This window comes from Cherax quadricarinatus, chromosome 4 (genome assembly GCF_038502225.1).
Source record: "Cherax quadricarinatus isolate ZL_2023a chromosome 4, ASM3850222v1, whole genome shotgun sequence".
Lineage (NCBI taxonomy): Eukaryota > Metazoa > Arthropoda > Malacostraca > Decapoda > Parastacidae > Cherax > Cherax quadricarinatus.
Window position 1 is genome coordinate 49,273,378 of NC_091295.1, and position 22,327 is coordinate 49,295,704.

General features: G+C 39.7%; 1 protein-coding gene across 5 annotated transcripts in view; it reads left to right on the top strand.

Annotated features, from left to right (window-relative positions):
* The window catches only part of LOC128684534 (uncharacterized), a 315,325-nt gene that overhangs the window by 250,760 nt on the left and 42,238 nt on the right, over window positions 1–22,327 (top strand). For 4 of the 5 annotated variants that reach the window (XM_053770779.2, XM_070096520.1, XM_070096531.1 and 1 more), the window contains 10 exons: window positions 2,726–2,755; window positions 4,112–4,227; window positions 4,526–4,665; window positions 5,210–5,325; window positions 5,631–5,806; window positions 7,018–9,847; window positions 14,921–15,124; window positions 15,784–15,951; window positions 16,796–16,931; window positions 17,204–17,527. In XM_053770779.2, the coding sequence (XP_053626754.2) occupies window positions 2,726–2,755; window positions 4,112–4,227; window positions 4,526–4,665; window positions 5,210–5,325; window positions 5,631–5,806; window positions 7,018–9,847; window positions 14,921–15,124; window positions 15,784–15,951; window positions 16,796–16,931; window positions 17,204–17,527 (4,240 nt within the window). The remainder of the gene's footprint in view (window positions 1–2,725; window positions 2,756–4,111; window positions 4,228–4,525; window positions 4,666–5,209; window positions 5,326–5,630; window positions 5,807–7,017; window positions 9,848–14,920; window positions 15,125–15,783; window positions 15,952–16,795; window positions 16,932–17,203; window positions 17,528–22,327) is intronic. The other variant, XM_070096535.1, reaches the window with a different exon arrangement.

A 22,327-nucleotide genomic window follows, 5' to 3' on the forward strand; every position in this document is an offset into this window, starting at 1 on the left:
GGGGGGAGCAAAGTTACTAGTTATGGGTGATTTCAATCACAAGGAGATTGACTGGGAAAACCTGGAGCCCCATGGGGGTTCCGAAACATGGAGAGCCAAGATGATGGATGTAGTACTGGAAAACCTCATGCATCAACATGTTAGAGACACTACCAGAGAGAGAGGAGAAGATGAACCAGCAAGACTGGACCTTGTATTCACCTTGAGTAGTTCAGACATCGAGGATATCTTGTATGAAAGGCCCCTGGGAGCTAGTGATCATGTGGTTCTGTGCTTCGACTACATAGTTGAGCTCCAAGTGGAGAGAGTAGCAGGAATAGGATGGGAAAAACCAAACTACAAAAGGGGGAACTACTCAGGCATGAGGAACTTCCTTCAAAACATTCAGTGGGAGAGGGAACTGACAGGAAAACCAGTACAAGAAATGATGGACTATGTGGCAACAAAATGCAAGGAGGCAGAGGAGAGGTTTGTTCCCAAGGGAAACAGAAATAATGGGAAGAACAGAACGAGTCCTTGGTTCACCCAAAGGTGTAGGGAGGCAAAAACTAGGTGTACTAGAGAATGGAAAAGGTACAGAAGACAGAGAACTCAGGAAAATAAAGAGATTAGCCGAAGAGCCAGAAATGAATATGCACAGATAAGAAGGGAGGCTCAGCGACAATATGAAAATGACATAGCATCGAAAGTCAAGACTGACCCGAAGCTGTTGTACAGCCACATCAGGAGGAAAACAACAGTCAAGGACCAGGTAATCAGACTGAGGAAGGGTGATGGGGAATTCACAAGCAACGACCGAGAGGTATGTCAGGAGCTCAACACGAGATTTAAAGAAGTATTTACAGTGGAAACCAGTAGGACTCCAGGAAATCAGAACAGGGGGGTACACCAGCAAGTGCTGGATGAGGTACATATAACCAAGGAGGAAGTGAAGAAGCTGCTATGCGAACTTGACACCTCAAAGGCGGTGGGACCAGACAACATCTCTCCGTGGGTCCTTAAAGAGGGAGCAGAGATATTGTGTGTGCCATTAACAAAGATCTTCAACACATCATTTGAAACTGGGCAACTCCCTGAGGTATGGAAGATGGCAAATGTAGTCCCAATTTTTAAAAAGGGAGACAGACATGAGGCACTAAACTACAGACCTGTATCACTAACGTGTATAGTATGCAAGGTCATGGAGAAGATCATCAGGAGGAGAGTGGTGGAGCACCTGGAAAGAAACAAGTGTATAATTGACAACCAGCATGGTTTCAGGGAAGGAAAATCCTGTGTCACAAACCTACTAGAGTTTTATGACAAGGTGACAGAAGTAAGACAAGAGAGAGAGGGGTGGATCGACTGCATTTTTTTGGACTGCAAAAAGGCCTTCGACACAGTTCCTCACAAGAGGTTACTGAAAAAGCTAGAAGATCAGGCACACATAACAGGAAAGGCACTGCAATGGATCAGAGAATACCTGACAGGGAGGCAACAACGAGTCATGGTACGTGACGAGGTGTCAGAGTGGGCGCTTGTGACAAGCGGGGTTCCACAGGGGTCAGTCCTAGGACCTGTGCTGTTCTTGGTATATGTGAACGACATAACGGAAGGGATAGACTCAGAAGTGTCCTTGTTTGCAGATGATGTGAAGTTAATGAGAAGAATCAAATCGGATGAGGATCAGGCAGGACTACAAAGAGACCTGGACAGGCTGCAAGCCTGGTCCAGCAACTGGCTCCTTGAGTTTAACCCTGCCAAATGCAAAGTCATGAAGATTGGGGAAGGGCAAAGAAGACCGCAGACACAATATAGTTTAGATGGCCAAAGACTGCAAACCTCACTCAAGGAAAAAGATCTGGGGGTGAGTATAACACCGAGCATATCTCCTGAGGCGCACATAAATCAGATAACTGCTGCAGCATACGGGCGCCTGGCAAACCTACGGATAGCGTTCCGATACCTCAGTAAGGAGTCGTTCAAGACCCTGTATACCATTTACGTCAGGCCCATACTGGAGTATGCAGCACCAGTTTGGAATCCACACCTAGTCAAGCACGTCAAGAAATTAGAGAAAGTGCAAAGGTTTGCAACAAGACTAGTCCCAGAGCTACGGGGATTGTCCTACGAAGAAAGGTTGAGGGAAATCGGCCTGACGACACTGGAGGCCAGGAGGGTCAGGGGAGACATGATAACGACATATAAAATACTGCGCGGAATAGACAAGGTGGACAAAGACAGGATGTTCCAGAGATGGGACACAGACACAAGAGGTCACAATTGGAAGTTGAAGACTCAGATGAATCGAAGGGATGTTAGGAAGTATTTCTTCAGTCATAGAGTAGTCAAGTCATGGAATAGTCTAGAAAGTGAAGTAGTGGAGGCGGGAACCATACATAGTTTTAAGGCGAGGTATGATAAAGCTCATGTAGCAGGGAGAGAGAGGACCTAGTAGCAATCAGTGAAGAGGCGGGGCCAGGAGCTATGACTCGACCCCTGCAACCACAAATAGGTGAGTACAAATAGGTGAGTACACAACAATCCAAATAATGAATATTTATCCAAAAACACATCAAAATACTTTTGCATGTTAGCTTTCTGAATGATTCACTACAGTCAAGCCTGCATAGTTGAACTTCCTTTTTTGATAAGGTGCTCTTTTGCTGTAATTAGTATTTTGTGCTTAACTGTAACTTTGCTTAAAGAATAATGTGCAACTAATATTTTTGTTTTTCACTTGCAGTGTTAACAAACGAAGATGAGGGATCCAAGTGTGAGTATTGACTTGAGTGTTATTATTGTTACAGTGAGAACTAAGCGCTAAATCCGTAAGGGTATGCAGTCTGATACAAGGAGACCATGATAGAATGGAACCCTGCATGGACCTTCTTCAGTAGTTAGCTTTTGTGTAACTGTTATATGGACTAGGGTAGCAGCACACTGCTGATGTATCAAATCTTGTTAAAAAAAAAAAAAAATGAACCTGTTGGGGTGCAGTTCTTGACCCTACCTTCACTTCTCAATGGGGGAGTGTTCTAATTTCAACTTTATTGATCACCAGAAAATCCTAGTTCACATATGAGGCTTCATGTTCATCAGGGACGTGTACATCTTTATTACGCCAGGGCAAAATTTTCAAATGGTAGACACATTAAATACAAGACTCACGAAATCGTAATGACACGATTGCAAACAAACCTTATCACGGGCGGGGATGGAACCCGCGATCAGAGGGAAGCAAATGTTGGTGGCTTATTTTGAAAACAGGTACACAATAAAGGCCTGCTCTACCTGGCTGTAAATCAAGTCTCTATAGACTCTATCGACTTGAAATAAGCATAGACTCCAAGAACAACCAAATCTCAATAAATATTTCCATTCTACCTTAGTATCCTTTTATTATGTAGTCTGTTGGTTTTCCAACAAATGTGTCATGATGCCAGTGAAGAGAAATTCATCTAAAGAAATGAACATGCCTTGTTCTTTAGTGGATTAAATTTCATCACCTCCCATTCCCCAAGCATTATATGACCATCATCCTCTCAAGGAAGGTTCCATGATGCCAGTGAGGGGCTCTTGTTCTAAGGAATTGAACCTGTGCTTCCCATTCTTGGTTTGAACCTGAATGCCTCCCATACAGGTTTAGTGCTCCTCCCATGACTGTAATAATAATGTATGACTCCTATGGGTTTAATACTCCCCTATGAATGTAATATTAACAGTTATGTTTTATGGCAATAATCTGACCAGTAGATGTGTAGGCTACAGTTGAATAGCACATTTGTTGTGTGATTAACAGATAGAGGATTGAACCTCCACCACTCCTTAGACTGAATGACCCTCATGGATTTAGCACTTATCATATAAGATAGTAATAACTCAGCTCACTGTCATGTATAATACTTACCTTTACTACAGTAGCAAGTTTCACATGCAGTATAATTTTCAGTAATAAAGTGAATTTGACAAAACTGTAATGTCATTTGACAGAAGAGATATTTATTCTTGTTGTGTTTATTAATTTAGATACCAAAATTTTGCGGAAAGGGTAGTGGTCAAAAGAATACAGTGACACATAATAGATCCAGGAAAGGAAATCATGAATATGATTATATTTTTCCCTTGGCAGTTGAGGTTCGTTATGCTGGAGAGCTGCGGGTGACCCAGGGAGACTCGTGGATTCCAGACTTAGTCGTGGTTGAGTCCCCGGCATTCAAGGCTAAGGCCACTAAGTATGAGAAGATGGTAAGTGTCTCCTGTTGCTTTAGGGAGAAGGTAAGCATCACTTGTTGAGATTGGAAAAACATGAAGTTTCACCTGTTTGCTTTGGGAGATAGCAAATGTCACTCATTGATATATGCAGTACTAACAGGACAATCAATTACCAGGTCATATTGCCACTTTTATTATAATAATTCTACAATGTGATTATATAAATCAATTCATAAGCTGACAGATAAGAAAAATAGGGAAATATAATTGCTACATAAGACTGTATCTGATTCTTATAGAGAGAACTAGGACACCAAGGTTTAATTTTTAGCTTCAGACAGTGTATGAGAAGAGTTTCCTGAAGGGGTCACTGCGGAAGGCGAAGGTGGTTCGCTTCATCAAGAACCCAGCCAGTAGTAGGGGTCTAATTATTCACTTCAGACTGGCACTAGACCGCCGAAAGTTGCCCAGGTGAGTGGAGACATGATAGATGCTCAGAGGAGCAAGATATTGCGGATGTCTTTACAATATTTGGAAATATGGTATAAAGAGAATTAATAACCCTTTTTTTTTATTGTCAGGCTGAAGGATAGAGTAAAGATATGTCACTATATTAAGTGATTTATATGGGGGACTGTCATTGTACAATTACTGTTTATGAATTTATCAAAGATTGTATCTACTACCAGTTTATATATGAGAAATACCACAGTGTTATTGATTTAGATATGTAGAGGAAGGTTGTGAGTTACTGTTGAATTAATACTCTACTGTGTAAGATATATGCTCGTCTTACTGTGCCTTTAAATGCTAACATAATTCCAGTTAACCCTGAAGGAAAGTAAAACTTTTCTAGTAAACTCTTAGGTGTGGCTTAAATAAATTTGTTTGAATAATAATAAAAATAATAATAATAATAATAATAATAATAATAATAATAATAATAATAATAATAATAATAATAATAATAATAATAATAATAATAATAGTAATAATAATCACCTCTTTCCGGCAGTCATGTGGACAACACAGAGCTGGCTGTACAGGACGTGCTGCTGCAGGAACTCATGAGTCTAGAGCCTATAGCTTTCCACAATGTTGCTGTTGATATAGATTCTCTACACCTAGCGAGTAAGTTCATCCTCACATAAGTTTAGTCTTTTTCTAACACTTGGCCACTCTGTCTAGAAACTCTTTCCTAACGGCAGGTAAAGGCTGTAATGATCACAATACATAATTTCATAAAAAATGTAATAAGTGCACACACAATATAGAGAGATTGTCATTTTAAGTGATGTACTGTATGTTTAATTTATTTTCAAATAATTTTTTTAGTATATCAGAAATTAAGTTTATTGTAAAGAGTTGCACATAGAATATTAACCTTATCTCTTGTATAAACTGAAAGTAGGACTTCACTTGTTATTTTATTACAGGAGAGACAGAGTCTGTAGGAGTGGAGGTGGGGACAGTGCCCCCCACTCCCCAGCCCCGAGAAGATGACGTACAGGTCATTAAAGTGGAAGGGACGCAAGAAGCACCAGGTGGAGCCATCATGATTCGCAAACCCTCAGGCTCACCCACCAGGAAGCAAGAGGAACTGCCACAACAGGTAAGGATCCTTGTTGCTGCCTCCCACAGCACTTCTATTTTTGCACAGCACATTACAGTAATAGGGTTCTAGTCCGCATTACATGCAGCATTACATTATCATTGGCTTGTAATAGTTTGTTAAGGCATGCATGTGTTAGATAGGAGCAAATGGTTTTTAGGACCTAACGTGCTGTTGGAGTGTAAGCAAGGTAACATTTATGAAGGGATTCAAGGAAAGTGGCAGGCCGGACTTGAGTCCTGGAGATGGGAAGTACAGTGCCGGCATTCTGAAGGACGGGTGTCAATGTTGCAGTTTTATAATTGTAGTGTAAGCATGCCCCTGGCAAGACAGTGATGGAGTGAATGATGATGAAAGTTTTTCTTTTTCAGGCCACCCTGCCTTGGTGGGAAACGGCCGATGTGTTAATTAAAAAAAAAAATTATCTGGATAACTTACTCATAACTAACCCACAAATTTTAGGTGACATTTGGTTCATCCTGGATCAGGATGAACTGAAATGCCATCCAAAGTGTCCTATACAAATTGTGAGTTAGTTGTGAATTGTCCTAGTCATGGTAATGTGATTTTTTTTGGTGAATGTTCCTCTGCACATTTATATGTACAGTAAATGCTGATGAATGTGTACAGTATTGTCCACAATAATTTTTGATGTATACTTAGGAGAATCCATTTTTAAATTATCCTTTAAAATTATATTGCATTATTATAATATATTTTGTTGAAACATTAAGTATCTTTACTACAGTGTCTAGATTGTTGCCACAGATTCATTACAGTACTACTTTGAAATTAACATTCTTAATTCTTCTTATATAAATATTTTACACTGTTGTTAAAGATGCTCTTATGCATTATTATCATGTATTTTTTTTTTTTTAAACACTGGCCATTTCCCATCAAGGTGGGATGATCCCCCCCAAAATAAAGAGGAAACACATTCACCATCATTCATAAAATGATGTAGATACTTCACAAACATTTTATAAATAGACAGTGATGTAAACCAACAAGTGGTAATTTCAAAGACCCTGTAGTGGGGCTTTGTAAAGTATTTGTTAAAGTCCTATTATGGATGAAACATCATGTAGCATAGGCTTTCCCTGCTAAAAGTTTCTTTGTAATTACAATGCATAGATTAATTATATTTTTGAGAAAATGTGATCATGAATGTTTAACCAATTGAACATAATATATTTCTTGGCCATCAGGAGGTGGAAGAGGCAGTGAGCAGCACAGTGGCTAACCTCATTTACCAGTTTGGTCCTTGGCGGCCCATTGATCCATTCAACGTGTTCAGACCATCACCAACTGCTCCTTCTTCTGCTGCTCCATCCCATCACAATCCCTCGGAGCGAGACTATGCACGCCCTTTCTTCAGCCCAACTCTTACACCTTCACAACATCCAGGATTGACCCCCAAACCTACAATTAATATCGATATTGTCACAGACCCCACATTGACTTCTCCTAAGCCAACAACAACGACAACCTTCCCCACCATGACTACTGCCCTTCCCACCCCTACAACAACAACAGCAACAACATCTATTATCACCACAACTACATCATCAACGCCTTCACCAACAACAACATTGCCTTCACATTTCATTGAGCGTGTTGGTATGGCTGCAGAAGGCTTTACTGCTGCAGATGACAGAATGATCACAACTAAAAGAAATCCCTCAAAAGATGATCTGCAGGCATTCTTGGCAGACTTGCTTTTCTTTACAACACCTCGACCTCAGTCACCTACCAGAGTGTCTCGACCTCAACTCCACCTACCTCATCGTGTTCACTCACCATCTATGTCGACCTTCAGCAGTAGTCAAGGACAACCTCAACATCAAGACAGCAAGGCTGCAAACACTGAAAACAGACTGATGACCTTTCCGAACATTCTAGATCACAACAGAAGACACCCGCCACACACCATGTCTCATTCGCCATCTAGCAGCAACACAGGAACCACCATTCCCATGCACACTCCTGGAGTTCCTAAAGTGACTTCCTACTCTGGTGTCAGAGAACCTTTGCCACCCAGACCACCACCTGCAATCCGATTCCCTCAAGATAAGTTCAGGTTCCCAAGTTCCTCATCCTTGGCCACTACAACATCGGCAGGAACGACAGCCTTCAGTATCTTTGACTTCCTCACCACCCGGAAGCCTCTCATACTTAATACAGAGCTTGTAACATCCACCAGTATGGATATAGATTATGGATCAGCAAACCAGCATGGACCTCACTACCAAAAGAAAATAACAACCCACTCTGATCCTGTTTATGTTCCATCTAGTAGTAGCTCACTTGCACCTGTTTATAGACCTGATGCCCCAGTTAATATTTACAACAGTAATTATGGCTCCTCTGACCAATATGGCCCTATTTATTATCCAAAAGAGTCATCATCTATGAGAGACTTTGCTGAAGATAAAGATTATGTCACTGTTCCAGTGATCTCAGGTAACCATGTGAGATACATGATGGTAAATAAAACTCGCTCGAACTACCCTAATGTAGTGATTGTCAACCTGCAAACAACTCCGGAGGAAGACCTCACTACACCCATGACGCCCATACGTGGAGACTCTCGTAGACTTAACACCAAGTTTCTTGAAGATGCATTTAAAGCTGTTTTACAGAGTTCTAACTATCGTGTTGTAGATGGAGCAGCACCTGCTGATGACTTCCAGCATGGCTTCTCCAACAGACAAGGCAAACCTATTGATCTGGATGTTCCAGACTCACCGGCTCCACTTGTTGATAGTGATACTAATGAGTCGATATCTCTTTGGTCTTTCTTGAGAAACCTTAGTCAGGTTTACCTCTCAGACCCTGCAATTATAAATCAACTTCATTATTTTGAAAAAGCTGCATTGGAAGCTGTAAATGAACAGAAAACAATTACAGAAACACCGCTACAACAACATTCATCAACTTTAGAAACAACTACGTCATCACCTCCAATGATGCCTTTCTTTCAGCTTCTTCAAGAATCAACTGCCCACAGCAATACATCCTTGACTCCATATTTAAGAAATTCTAATGTTGTAGCAAATCATCCTTCTGAATATTCTTATATTCCTTTGCATGGGGAAGCTCCTCAATGGCATCCCAGTGAGTTTTCTCCAAAGATGGGCACTGTCTTAAGAAATAATCCAGAACCTGTGGTTCTGGATAACATATTTTTTCAGCCTTCTGTATCTGGTAATTCGAAGTCCTCATCTCACCCATTTCATCCTCAAACATCTTCACCATATACAACTCTCTTCATGACAGGTGTTGGAGGAAAGAGCTCTTCAAACCCTCAAATTATCAGTGTCTCCAGCAGATCTCCTGTTTCTTCCTCTGGTTCTCCCACCACTAACTCCCCGATTCACACCTTCGTATTAAAGGATGGACAGTCATTAGAAGAGCTTCTACAGGAAATATTTGATACCATATCTTTAGAGGAAGAAAATGAGACTCATCCTTCCACTGTTGAACCAGATTCAGATATTGAAACTACAACATCTGAGTTAGAGACCACTTACCAGACAACTCACACTGCCGAGAGTCGGAACAACGTTTTGGAATCTATTAATCAGATTATTTTCCAGTACCTCCAAGAAATGGCCAAAACCTCTGAGAATGATGATCAGAATAAGACTCTAAAATCCATGACTTCCCCATACACCACCACTCCTCTTGCTGAAGAAACCAGTAAACCATTCACGATTCTTGAAACTACAACACCATCTACTGTGCCTGAAACCATTGAAACCATTACAACTAGCAATGTTGCCAAACCTTCCACTGCTCACAATTACAACCTTGAGCTCTTTCCTGTCATGACACGTCCCATGTCTCCAATAAGAGCCACAACACCAGAACCATATGAAATTCTAGACGATGGTGATAATGAAATCAAAACGACAGTCATAGGCAGTGGAATGATGTCATCAGTGGAAGATAGAACAGAAACTTCTGTGGATGTGTCATACAGTGTTCACACTGGTACCACCGAATATATATTCATCAATAATCAAACAGGTTCAGGTATGTATTTATTTTATTACATTTCATTACTATGATAAGTAATTTTTTCAAATTTTTATTCATCACTGCTATATTGGGGATATTAGTAGTGAATTTTCTGAGATAGTAATAGAGTAGAATGATTGTCAGAATAACAGAACCCTACTCTGTAATATAATTAACTACACTAATATAATTAACTACACTGCAATATAATTAACTACACTGTAGACTAATGTCCTGTTCTCTTCATGTGGTCATTGGACTTGATAAAGACACAAAAGTAGTATTGTACTGTACAGGAGGGCCCTACTTTACAGCATTTCACATTCCATGAGACCTGGTCACAGACTGGGCCACAGGGGTGTTGACCCCCGAAACCCTCTCAAGGTATACTCCAGGTATACAGTGTTTTGCTAATATAGTGTTTTTTTCAATTATACCTATCTTCATTTATTCAGGCTGCCTATAATAAATATATTCACCACTCACTATAAGCTAAGTACAAAAATATTTTAAGGTAAGTAATGTGTAGTAGGTTGGTAGACATCAGCTGCCCAGGGAGGTACTACCATGTGAGTGTAAAACGGAAGCCTGTATTTGTTTTACATGATGATAGGATTGCTGGTGTCTTTTTTCTGTTTCATAAACATGCAAGATTTCAGGTATGTCTTGCTACTTCTACTTACACTTAGGTCATGCTACACATGAATGAACACGTTTATGAATACACACTCATCTGAGTTTTCTTTGATTTTATCTTAATAGTTCTTGTTCTTATTACTTTTCCTTTTACATCCATGGGGAAGTGGAATAAGAATCTTTCCTCTCTAAGCTATGCGTGTTGTAAAAGCCAACTAAAATGCCGGGAGCAATGGGCTAGTAACCCTTTTTCCCGTATAGCCTACTAAAATGAAAAAGAAGAAAACCATCAAAGTGGGATGTTTGAATGTGCATGGTTGTAGTGTGAATGATAAGAAACAGATGATTATGGATGTTATGAATGAAAAGAAGCTGAATATCCTGGCTCTAAGTGAAACAAAGCTGAACGGGGTAGGAGAAATGAATGGGATTAGGTCAAGGGTTTCTAAGAGAGTTAGAGCTAAGGAAGGAGTAGCAATAATGTTGAATGATAAGTTATGGTGGGAAAAGAAGGAATATAAATGTATAACTTCAAAGATTAGGTGGAGTAAAATAAAGGTTAGATGTGAAAGGTAGGTTATAGTAAGTGTTTATGCACCTGGAGAAGAGAGAAGTGTAGAAGAGAGAGAGAGAGAGATTATGGGAACTGTTGAGTGAGTGCTTGAGGAGTTTTGAACCAAGTGAGAGAATACTTATGGTTGGGGATCTCAGTGCTAAAGTTGGTAAAAATGTTGTAGAGGGAGTAGTAGGTAAATTTGGGGTGCCAGGGGTAAATGAAAAGGGGAGCCTGTAATTGAACTATGTGTAGAAAGAGGTTTGGTAATAAGTAATACATATTTCATGAAAAAGAGGATAAATAAGTATGCAAGGATTGATATAGCACATAATGAAAGTAGTTTGTTAGATTATGTATTGGTGGATAAAAGGTTGATGAGTAGCCTTCAGGATGTACATGTTTATAGAGGGGTAACGCATATATCAGATCATTATTTAGTTTTAGCTACAGTTAGAGTAAGAGGTAGATGGGACAGAAGGAAAATGGCAACAGTAAGTAAGAGAGAGAGGTGAAAGTTTATAAACTATGGGAGGAGGAAGTTAGGGTGAGATATAAGCAACTTTTGGCAGATAGGTGGGCTAGTGCAAGTATGGGTAGTGGGGGGGGGGGGGGTTGAAGAGGGATGGGATAGTTTTAAAAATGCAGTATTAGAATGTGGGGCAGAAGTTTGTGGCTATAGGAGGGTGGGTGCAGGAAGAAAGTGGAGTAATTGGTGGAATGATGAGGTAAAGGGTGCAATAAAAGAGAAAAAGTTAGCTTATCAGAGGTTTTTACAAAGCAGAAGTGATATAAGAAGGGCAGAGTATATGGAGAGTAAAAGAAAAGTGCAGAGAGTAGTAAGAGAGTGCAAAAGGAGAGCAAATGATAGAGTGGGAGAGGCACTGTCAAGAAATTTTGGTGAGAATAAGAAATAATTTTGGAGTGAGATAAACAGGTTAAGAAAGCCTAGGGAACAAATGGATTTGTCAGTTAAAAACAGAGTAAGGGAGTTAGTAGATGGGGAGCTGGAGGTATTGGGTAGATGGCTGGAATATTCTGAGGAACTTTTAAATGTGATGAAATGGAGGCAGCAATATCATGCTCTGGCCAGGGAGGTATAACATCTTTTAGGAGTGAAGAAGAGCAGGATGTGTGGGGAAGGTGTGTGAGGCATTATGTAGATGAAAGGGGGTAAAGCAGCTGGAACTGATGGGATCATGACAAATGTTAAGAACAAGGGGAGATATAATGTTGGAGTGGTTGGTATTTTTGTTTAATAAATGTATGAAAGAGGGGAAGGTACCTAGGGATTGGCAGAGAGTGTGCATAATTCCTTTATATAAAGGAAAGGGGGACATAAGAGATTGTAAAAATTATAGGGGAATAAGTTTACTGAGTATACCAAGTAAAGTGTATGGTAGGGTTATTGCTGAAAGAATTAGAGTTAAGACAGAGAGCAGGAGTACAGATGAGCAAGGAGGCTTTAGAATTGGTAGGGGATGTGTAGATCATGTGTTTACATTGAAGCATATATGTGAACAGTATTTAGATAAAGGTAGGGAAGTTTTCATTGCATTTATGGATTTATCGATAAGTGGATAGGGGAGCAATGTGGTAGATGTTGCAAGTGTTTGGAATAGGTAGTAAGTTACTATATGCTGTAAAGAGTTTTTATGAGGATAGTGAGACTCATGTTAGGGTGTGTAGGAGAGAGGGAAATTGCTTCCTGGTAAAAGTAAGTCTTGGACAGGGATGTGTAATGTCACCATGGTTGTTTAACATATTTATAGAGGGTGTTGTAAAAGAAATGCTAGGGTGTTGGGGAGAGGGGTGGGATTAAATTATGGGGTATCAAATACAAACTGGGAGTTGACACAGTTACTTTTTGCTGATGATTTAGATTTTGCCATTGGAGTGGCTAGTTTATTGTGCACCCCATATCCATCCTGTGGACGGTAGCACAAGAGCATATGGATACACAAAAGGCCTAGGAACTAGGCCCCAAAAGGGTTATCAGCTGTACATTTGGATTTATATCTACATATCTACAGTTCACTTATCTGTTACAAGCGAATTTAGGAAATTTGCCGATAATACTATGCTTTTGGGGGATTCTAAAGAGAAGTTGCAAAGGTTAGTGGACGAGTTTAGGGGGATTTGCAAAGGCAGAAAGTTGAAAGCAAATAAAGATAAGAGTAAAGCAATGAGGGTATCAAACAATTTAGATCAAGAAAAATTGGATATCACATTGGAGGGAGGGAGTATGGAAGAAGTGAATGTTTTCAGATATTTGGGAGTTGACTTCTCAGGGGATGGGTATATGAAGGATGAGGTAAACCATAGAATTGATGAAGGAAAAAAGGTGAGTGGTGCATTGAGGTATCTGTGGAGACAAAGAACATTATCTGTGGAGGCAAAGAAGGGAATGTATGAGATTATAGTGGTACCAACACTCATATATGTGTGTGAAGCTTGTGTTGTAAATGCTGCAGGGAGGAGGCGGCTGGAGGCAGTGGAGATGTCGTATCTAAGGGCAATGTGTGGTGTAAATATTATGCAGAGAATTTGTAGTGTGGAAATCAGGAGGAGGTGTGGGGTTATTAAAAGTATTAGTCAGAGGGCTGAAGAGGGGTTGTTGAGGTGGTTTGGTCATTTAGAGAGAATGGAACAAAGTAGAATGACTTGGAGAGTGTATAAATCTATGGGGAGGGAAGGCGGGGTAGGGGTCATCCCCAAAAATGTTGGAGGGAGGGGGTAAAGGAGGTTTTGTGGAGGGGCTTGGACTTCCAGCAAGTGTGCCTGAGTGTGTTAGATAGGAGTGAATGGAGACGAATGGTTTTTGGGACCTGACGAGCTGTTGGAGTGTGAGCAGGGTAATATTTTGTGAAAGGATTCAGGGAAACTGGTTAGCCAGACTTGAGTCCTAGAAATGGAAAGTACAATGCCTGCACTTTAAAGGAGAGGTTTAGGATATTGGCAGCTTGGAGGGATGTCTAAATTGTCGTATCTGAGTGCCTCTGCAAAGACAGTGAGTGATGGTGAAAGTGTTGAATGATGATGAAAGTTTTTTATTTCTTTTTGGGTCACCCTGCCTTGGTGGGATATGGCCTGAAGTATACCTGGAATATACCTGGAGAGGGTTTCAGAGGTCAATGCCCCCGTGCCCTGGTGTGTTAAAAAAAAAAAAGTAATGTGTGTACTGTATGTGCATTTTTTAGGCTAGCTCTATTGCTCACTTAATATATGATAGTGTAAAGAGGTTATCAGGCTTTTATATGCATTTGAAAGTGGAAAAAGGCTATATTTCACTTTACAGCAATTTTCGCCTTATGGCAGTAGACTGGAACCTAACTTGTTGCATAAGCGGGGCCCACCTGTTTCTAAATAAAGTTTGCAGTTATTGCTTATATGTATATATAGTATCAACTGCAACACATCGATATTTCCACACCATCTATTATTACAAATGCATATTGTGTTGTAATACATAGTATTTAATTTCAAAATCAGTAGAATTTAACATGTGTCTTAAATGGCTTCATAAGGCATTTTTTGGGACTTACCAGTGACAGGCTTTCTTTTTATTTCCTACAATAAAGACTTATTATGTCTGGTAAATTCTTGTCACTTTTCCTTTTGTTGAATAACAAGAGAATGCAGTAGGAATAAAGAAAGCAGAAATTATAAATCCATTGAACCTAAAACTGTCACAACAAATTCAAGACAACCATATACATGTATTTACTTAAACAAACCACATCCCAGTATGTTTCATTTATGCCGTACAAAGATAATATAGTTTACGTACTTGTAATAAAAAAAAAGTTAGGCACCAAAAAAGCAACTAGTATGCAATGCATACCTGCAGTAATAAAACTTGTATTAATAAAACGACCATCATATGTTGACCATCCTAGTGTGCCGGAACCCATCACAGTTCCGGTGTGGGAGTGGTGAATGTATTGTCGAGTTCTCCCGCTGCAACCTGATGCAGGACTGTCGTGATAACTCAGATGAGATGAATTGCACCTGCTCTGACTTCCTCAAGAGCAAGTTCCTCAACAGGAAAATTTGTGATGGCATTGTTGATTGCTGGGACCACTCTGATGAGTCTAACTGTGGTAAGATGTTAGGCTGCTGCAGATCCTCTCTACCTCTATAGTGATTATTAAGGCACTTTTATTATTACTTCTGCTGTCTCTTCATTCTCTGGTTGTTATTAGTTTCTCTTTGGTTATTAATACTGCCTCTCTCTCGGGTTATCATTGCATCCGCTGTCCATAGTTTTTTGTACGTACTACGTTTCTCTAGTTATATCAAGCATCAGCAACAGATGATTTTGTTTTATTATCTTTCTATTTTCGTATTTTTTTTTTTTACAGTTATAGTGCTGTATCATTATTATTATAATTATTACAATTAATTTTTATGAAGCATTACACCTGTGTAGGTCATTCAGTGAAAGGACTGCTAGAGGCTCAATTATCTATCTGGATATTGCTATTCCCACTGTTAGGCTTGCTTGAGGCTTAACCTCGAGACTTAGTGTATACTTGTACTGTACGTAGAATTTATTTATGTATCCGTACAGTAAACTTATATTTTAAATTTCTCGAAGGGTATCAAGGACACTTAATCAGAAAACTATATTTTAAGTATCATGTATTTCAGTACATACAGCAATTTAAAGTACAGTATACTGTAGCTGTATATCAAAATACATCCCCAAAAGTGTCCAGGTAATTATAGTAAGCTAGTCCCATCTTCTTACACTTGGCAGACTGGTGCCAGCCTGGTCAGTTTATCTGCTCTGGGTCGAGTCAGTGCATCGAGCAGAGCCAGGTGTGTGACGGCACTACTGACTGTGAGAGTGGTGATGACGAGAAGATCTGTGTCACCCTTGCCCAAGACCTCAACTCTGCCAATTCTCTGGATTATCACCATGAAGGTTATATTACATTATATTTATAGCTTTCATTGTATGTACAGCTAATGATTTCTTCTGCAGTTTTAATTTTTGTGAGATGTTTAACTACACAAACTAGTAAAAAATAGTTAGCCTGTCTGTAGTCTCTTTTGATTTAATTTCAGGACACTATGAGCTTAATTCTGCTCCTGTAGCTTTAAATAGATAATTATTTGGGATACTCTGGAAAATAAACATCACACATGAATGCCAAACAACCACAAAATATGTTCATCAAGATATAATTAGTTCAAGTATTAATACACCAATAACCCATATTTTTGAGAAAAAATTCTAGACAAAGTTTCAATCCGTCCTGGACTGTTGTTAAGTAGCAACTTGATAAAGGTCCAGGACTGACCAAAACATTGTTTAAGGTTTCCTCTCAATAAATGGGTTATTTGTGAATTGTTCCAAGGCTATTGTGACCTATTCTTTTTTAGGTATCAATTTTAGACACCAGGCTAAACATGAGAGTAAAATTTGCAAGACATTTTATATACAGTAAGTTTGTGTAGCTGAGGAGCTAGATTAACGTGTATGGATAGACTTCCTTCTTTTACTCTGATTAACCCTTAAATGGTTCAAACGTATATATACGTTTTTTCAACATCTGAAAGTATGTAAAAAAATGTAGATCTTCTTTTTTGTTTTACATTTGAAAATGTGTAAAAAAACTTTTATCTACTTTTTTTGTTATATTTGAAAATATGTAAAAAAAAGTAGATTTACTTTTGTAGCAATACGAATTTGAATGTCGATCTGTTTGGACCGTTTAAGGGTTAATCAAACAACATATACTAATCCTAAACTCTCACATTGGTAGGGTACCTGATGGTCCGCAAAAAGGGGGTGTGGGGGAAGCTGTGTCTGGAGAATTTTGAGCAGGTCACCTCTCATGCTGACACATCTTGGACCGTGTCTGACCTTGGCCAGGCTGTTTGTAAAACTCTAACCTTCAAGTAAATGTCACTAATGTTTTGTCCCTAATTTTCTAAATTATCTTTATTTTCTCCCAAATAATTGAATTAATTTTAAATTTTTGGTTAGGGCAGTCATCATAAATTGGAGATTTTGGAAAACTAGACTTTGCTTTGGAGGTGATATACATTGTGTATACAGTGTCCTATACTGTATATTAATGAATGCACATTCAGACATTCTCTAATCATTAAAATATATTTTTGTATAAATGCCAGTTGTTTCCTTATTAATTTTTTTTACACATTAACAGTGACTTCACACGGGTGGAGAGGCAGAAAGACCAAACGCTTTTTACCCGCGCAGCACCTCGTCTTCCTGGCTATCCAACCAACATGGCACGGACCAGCTCCTCTCCAGACATTGTAATTTCTCCAACTTACTATGAAATTCACATAACCAACTCACTCACACTGCCATCCCGTGCTCGCTCACTGTCCCAGGGAGAGACTGTCACTGACTTGAGGCTGTCACTGGAGTTTGAGAAAACGAGCTGTCCAAAGAGAGATGTGGTGAGGGTTACATGCTCCAATCTCCAGTGTGGCATGAGGCCTCGTGCCATCAGTCACCGCGCTAGGTAAGTAGTTGCTCTCACTAACATTAATTATATAGGTTATACAGTTCTCAACAGATTTTTAGGCAGTGAAGATTTATTTAATTTTTTAAGTTTGAACAGTTATAAAAACTGTATCTACAACATTTTGTAATAACCCCTGAATGTTAGGGAGTCAGGAGCAAGGGATCCATGAATGTTGTAACACAGTGCTATATTGTTTCCTGGTGAGCAGTTTATGAATTAAGTACATGTTGAAGTGCAGAGAGATAGGGCTGTCCAGCTAGTGAGGTAATTTTGTATGAAAATGGGGGGTGAGTGCAAGAGAGTAAGGTTGGACTCTAGGTAGGGTTGGATGTTGAATTGTATACAGTAGTCACATTCAAGTCGAACCTGATCTTAACCTCCATAATCTAACACCCAATCAAAACCTACTGGAATGTAACTGCCTTTATTACACAGCATCACAAGCCAGCACTATCCTAAACAGTGCTAAAAATCTATCAGTTCTTAACTACAACATCAGGTCCTTAAGCAAACACTATGATGACCTCCTGGCACTCCTTGAGTCACTAAAGACACCCTTCTCCTGCATTATTCTTACTGAGACCTGGCTTAAGCAGGACACAATAGATATCTACCCTCTGCCAAGATAAACAGCAATCCACAACTGCAGACCATACCAAGTTGGGGGTGGTATTGCAATCTATTACTCTAACCAACTATCTTGTATTAGCACCACTTGCTTTAGTGATGAATATGGGGAATACATTTTTGCTAATTTTACTGTAAAAAACCTTAAGACGCCTATAACAATCGGTGCCATTTACCGGATACCCCACACAAACATCCCAAATTTCAGTGAGAAATTAAAGGCACTAATAACAAACAGACAAATGAACAAGCACCACCTTCTCTTAGCTGGAGACTTCAATATCAACCTTGGCCTACTAGATGATCAGCCTGTAACTGATTTCATCAACAATATGAACAACACACTTCTCATACCAACAATAACTGAACTAACCAGGCTCTCTGAGACAAGTGCAACCATAATAGACCATATATGGACCAATATACTAGCCCCCCTTAAATCAGGGATAATCACAGACAGCACTACAGACCACTACCCTACCTTCCTCTTAACAAACATTAGTAAACCACCACTGGAGTACAACAAAGTTTCATTTAGACTCTGTGACGAGGCCTCAATTAGGAAGTTCACAGAAGACCTAGAGACTTTTGACTGGCCTACAGAATTCAAGGCCAATGGTACTGACGATTGGACAGACATTTTTCTTAACAAATTACTTAGACTATACAATAAACATCGTCCTATAAAAACGAAACAGATCACGAATAAACGGCTCGGTTGCCCATGGCTAACCACCAGCATTCCGAAATCCATTGATAAGAAACACCAATATGAAAAGCAATGTAGACATTAATACACAAAGATATTCTTAAACACTATTCATCAGTTCTCACCAAAGTAATAAAGAAAGCCAAACAACTGTACTACTCCAGCAGATTCACTGACACAAGAAGAGATATAAAAAAGACCTGGAAAACACTCTCCCAGATTCTGGGCACCCACAAACTGAAAAAAAACAAGAATATTGTCCTAACTAAACCTAATGAAACACCACTGCATCCCACTGATACAGCTAACTAGATAAACGACTTCTCAACCATAGGATCTAATCTTGCCAGTAAAATCCCACGTACCAATGCCCATGCCGGGGACTACCTAGATGGGAATTTCCCAAATTCCTTCTATCTTGTACCAACTGATAACAAAAAAGGCACAATACCATGACTGGAACGATACACAAATAACCCGCACAAAGTCAATGTGACTTTGTCAATGATCCAAGTCAGACCGAAACGTCGTCGTAAGCTTCTCTCTTTTATGTGCGGGTTATTTGTGTATTGTACCAACTGAGCCCACCGAAGTCACCAAAATTATAAAGTTACTTAAAAATAACTCAGGGAATCTGTCTCATGTCCCACCATTATTGTACAGGCGAGCGGCCCATGTCCTTTCGCATACTATTTCATTACTTTTTAACAAGTCACTAGAAACTAGCACCTTCCCGAAACTACTCAAGACAGCAAGGGTTACATCAGTACATAAAGGTGGTGACCCTACAGATGTAAACAACTATAGGCCAATATCAAACTTACCATTGCTTTCCAAAATCTTCGAGAAACTTGTGCACAGGAGACTATATTCATTTATAATGACACAAAACATACTTAACCCCTGCCAATTTGGATTCAGGAAAAATAAAAGCACTAATGATGCAATGTTAAAAATTCTAGATCTGCTTTACACAGCATTGGAAAATAAGGAATATCCGCTAGGAATTTTTATTGACCTAAGAAAAGCTTTTGACACAGTAGACCACAGCATCCTACTCCACAAACTTGACCATTATGGTATAAGAGGCCATGCGCTTGCATATTTCAAATCCTACCTTACTAATAGGTATCAGTATGTCACCATTAAAGACACAGCATCATCAACATGGCCACTTGATACTGGAGTTCCACAGGCAAGTGTCCTTGGACTCCTGCTCTTCCTCATTTACATCAGTGATCTTCCAAACGTATCCCAACACCTGAAACCCATTATCTTTGCTGATGACACGACTTATGTCATCTCTCACCCTAATCTTGCCACCCTCAACACCATTGTTAATGAGGAGCTGCTTAAAATATCGACTTGGATGACAGCCAATAAACTTACACTTAACACTGACAAAACCTACTATATTATGTTTGGTGTTGCGCAACTTAACATTAAGATCGACAACACTCTAATTGCTAGACATAATAAGGGCAAATTCCTAGGCCTATACCTCGACAACAACCTGAATTTCAGCACCCATATCCAACACATAACAAAAAAAGTATCCAAAACAGTTGGGATCCTCTCCAAGATACGATACTACGTGCCGCAAAATGCCCTTCTCACACTATACCATTCACTCATTTATCCATACCTCACCTATGCTATTTGTGCTTGGGGATCAACTGCAGCAACACACCTAAAGCCAATAATAACCCAACAAAAAGCAGCAGTAAGAATAATCACTAAATCCCATCCCTGGCAACACACCCCCCCACTCTTCATAGATCTAAACTTACTCCCTGTTCAGAACATCCACACTTACTACTGTGCAATCTACATCTACAGGACCTTAAATTCCAATATTAACCTTGACCTAAAATGCTTTCTTGATAGTTGTGACAGAGCCCACAGGCATAACACCAGACACAAAAATCTCTATGATATTCCTTGTGTCCGACTAAACCTTTACAAAAATTCAATGTATGTCAAAGGCCCTAAAATCTGGAACACCCTACCTGAAAACTCTAGAACTGCAGACACATTCATCACCTTCAAAACTACCGTTAGAAAACATCTTATCTCCCTGATACACCCCGTCAACTAACTACATAAAAACCACCTGGTGGTTCACACTTACACTCACTCACTCACCCATTTGACTATAAGCACAGAAATAAGAATCTTAATCTTAAAATAATGATTCCTAACTAGTCATAAGTTTGCCTGTGATACTCCAATGTAGAAACTATGTATTGTGCCAAAACAAAAGCATTCACATTGGTAAACTCACAAACTAGTATTTAGTCACTTAGTATTTAGTCAACTTACTCCATAATTTGTAATAATTTAGGGTTAAGAATTAATCTAAGTTTGCCTGAAATGCCTAGCCATGCTAGGTGTCCTAGTGGCCCCCTCTGTAATTAGTATTTTATTACATGTAAACCACACAAAGAACAAAATCTGTAAACCCCGCATTGTAATCCTTATAGAGAATAAACTTGGTTGATTGATTGATAAAGGATGCTCAGGTCAAAAATACAATTTTTTAAAACACAGGAAATCTTCCACTGTGTTTACCTGGAGTTTACCTAGAGAGAGTTCCAGGGGCCAATGCCCCGGTGGATCAGAGCCTGATCAACCAGGCTGTTACTGCTGGCTGCACGCAATCCAACGTACGAGCCACAGCCCGGCTGGTCAGGTACCGACTTTAGGTGCTTGTCCAGTGCCTGCTTGAAGACAGGCACTGCTGGGAGGCAGTTGAACAGTCTTGGGCCCCTGACACTTATTGTATTGTCTCTTAACGTGCTAGTGACACCCCTGCTTTTCAGTAGGGGGATGTTGCATCATCTGCCGAGTCTTTTGCTTTCGTTGTGAGTGATTTTCATGTGCAAGTTCGGTACTAGTCCCTCTAGGATTTTCCAGGTGTATATAATCATGTATCTCTCCCGCCTGCATTCCAGGGAGTACAGGTTCAGGAACTTCAAGCGCTCTCAGTAATTGAGGTGTTTTATTTCTGTTATGTGCACCGTGAAGGTTCTCTGTACATTTTCTAGGTCAGCAATTTCACCTGCCTTGAAAGGTGCTGTTAGTGTGCAGCAATATTCCAGCCTAGATAGAACAAACAACCTGAAGAGTGTCATCATGGGCTTGGCATCCCTAGTTTTGAAGGTTCTCATTATCCATCCTGTCATTTTTCTAGCAGATGCGATTGATACAATGTTATGGTCCTTGAAGGTGAGATCCTCCGACATGATCACTCCCAGGTGTTTGATATTGGTTTTTCGCTCTATTTTTTGGCCGGAATTTGTTTTGCACTCCGATGAAGTTTTAATTTCCTCATGTTTACCATATCTGAGTAGTAATTGAAATTTCTCATCGTTGAACTTCATATTGTTTTCTGCAGCCCATTGAAAGATTTGGTTGATGTCCGCCTGGAGCCTTGCAGTGTCTGCAATGGAAGACACTGT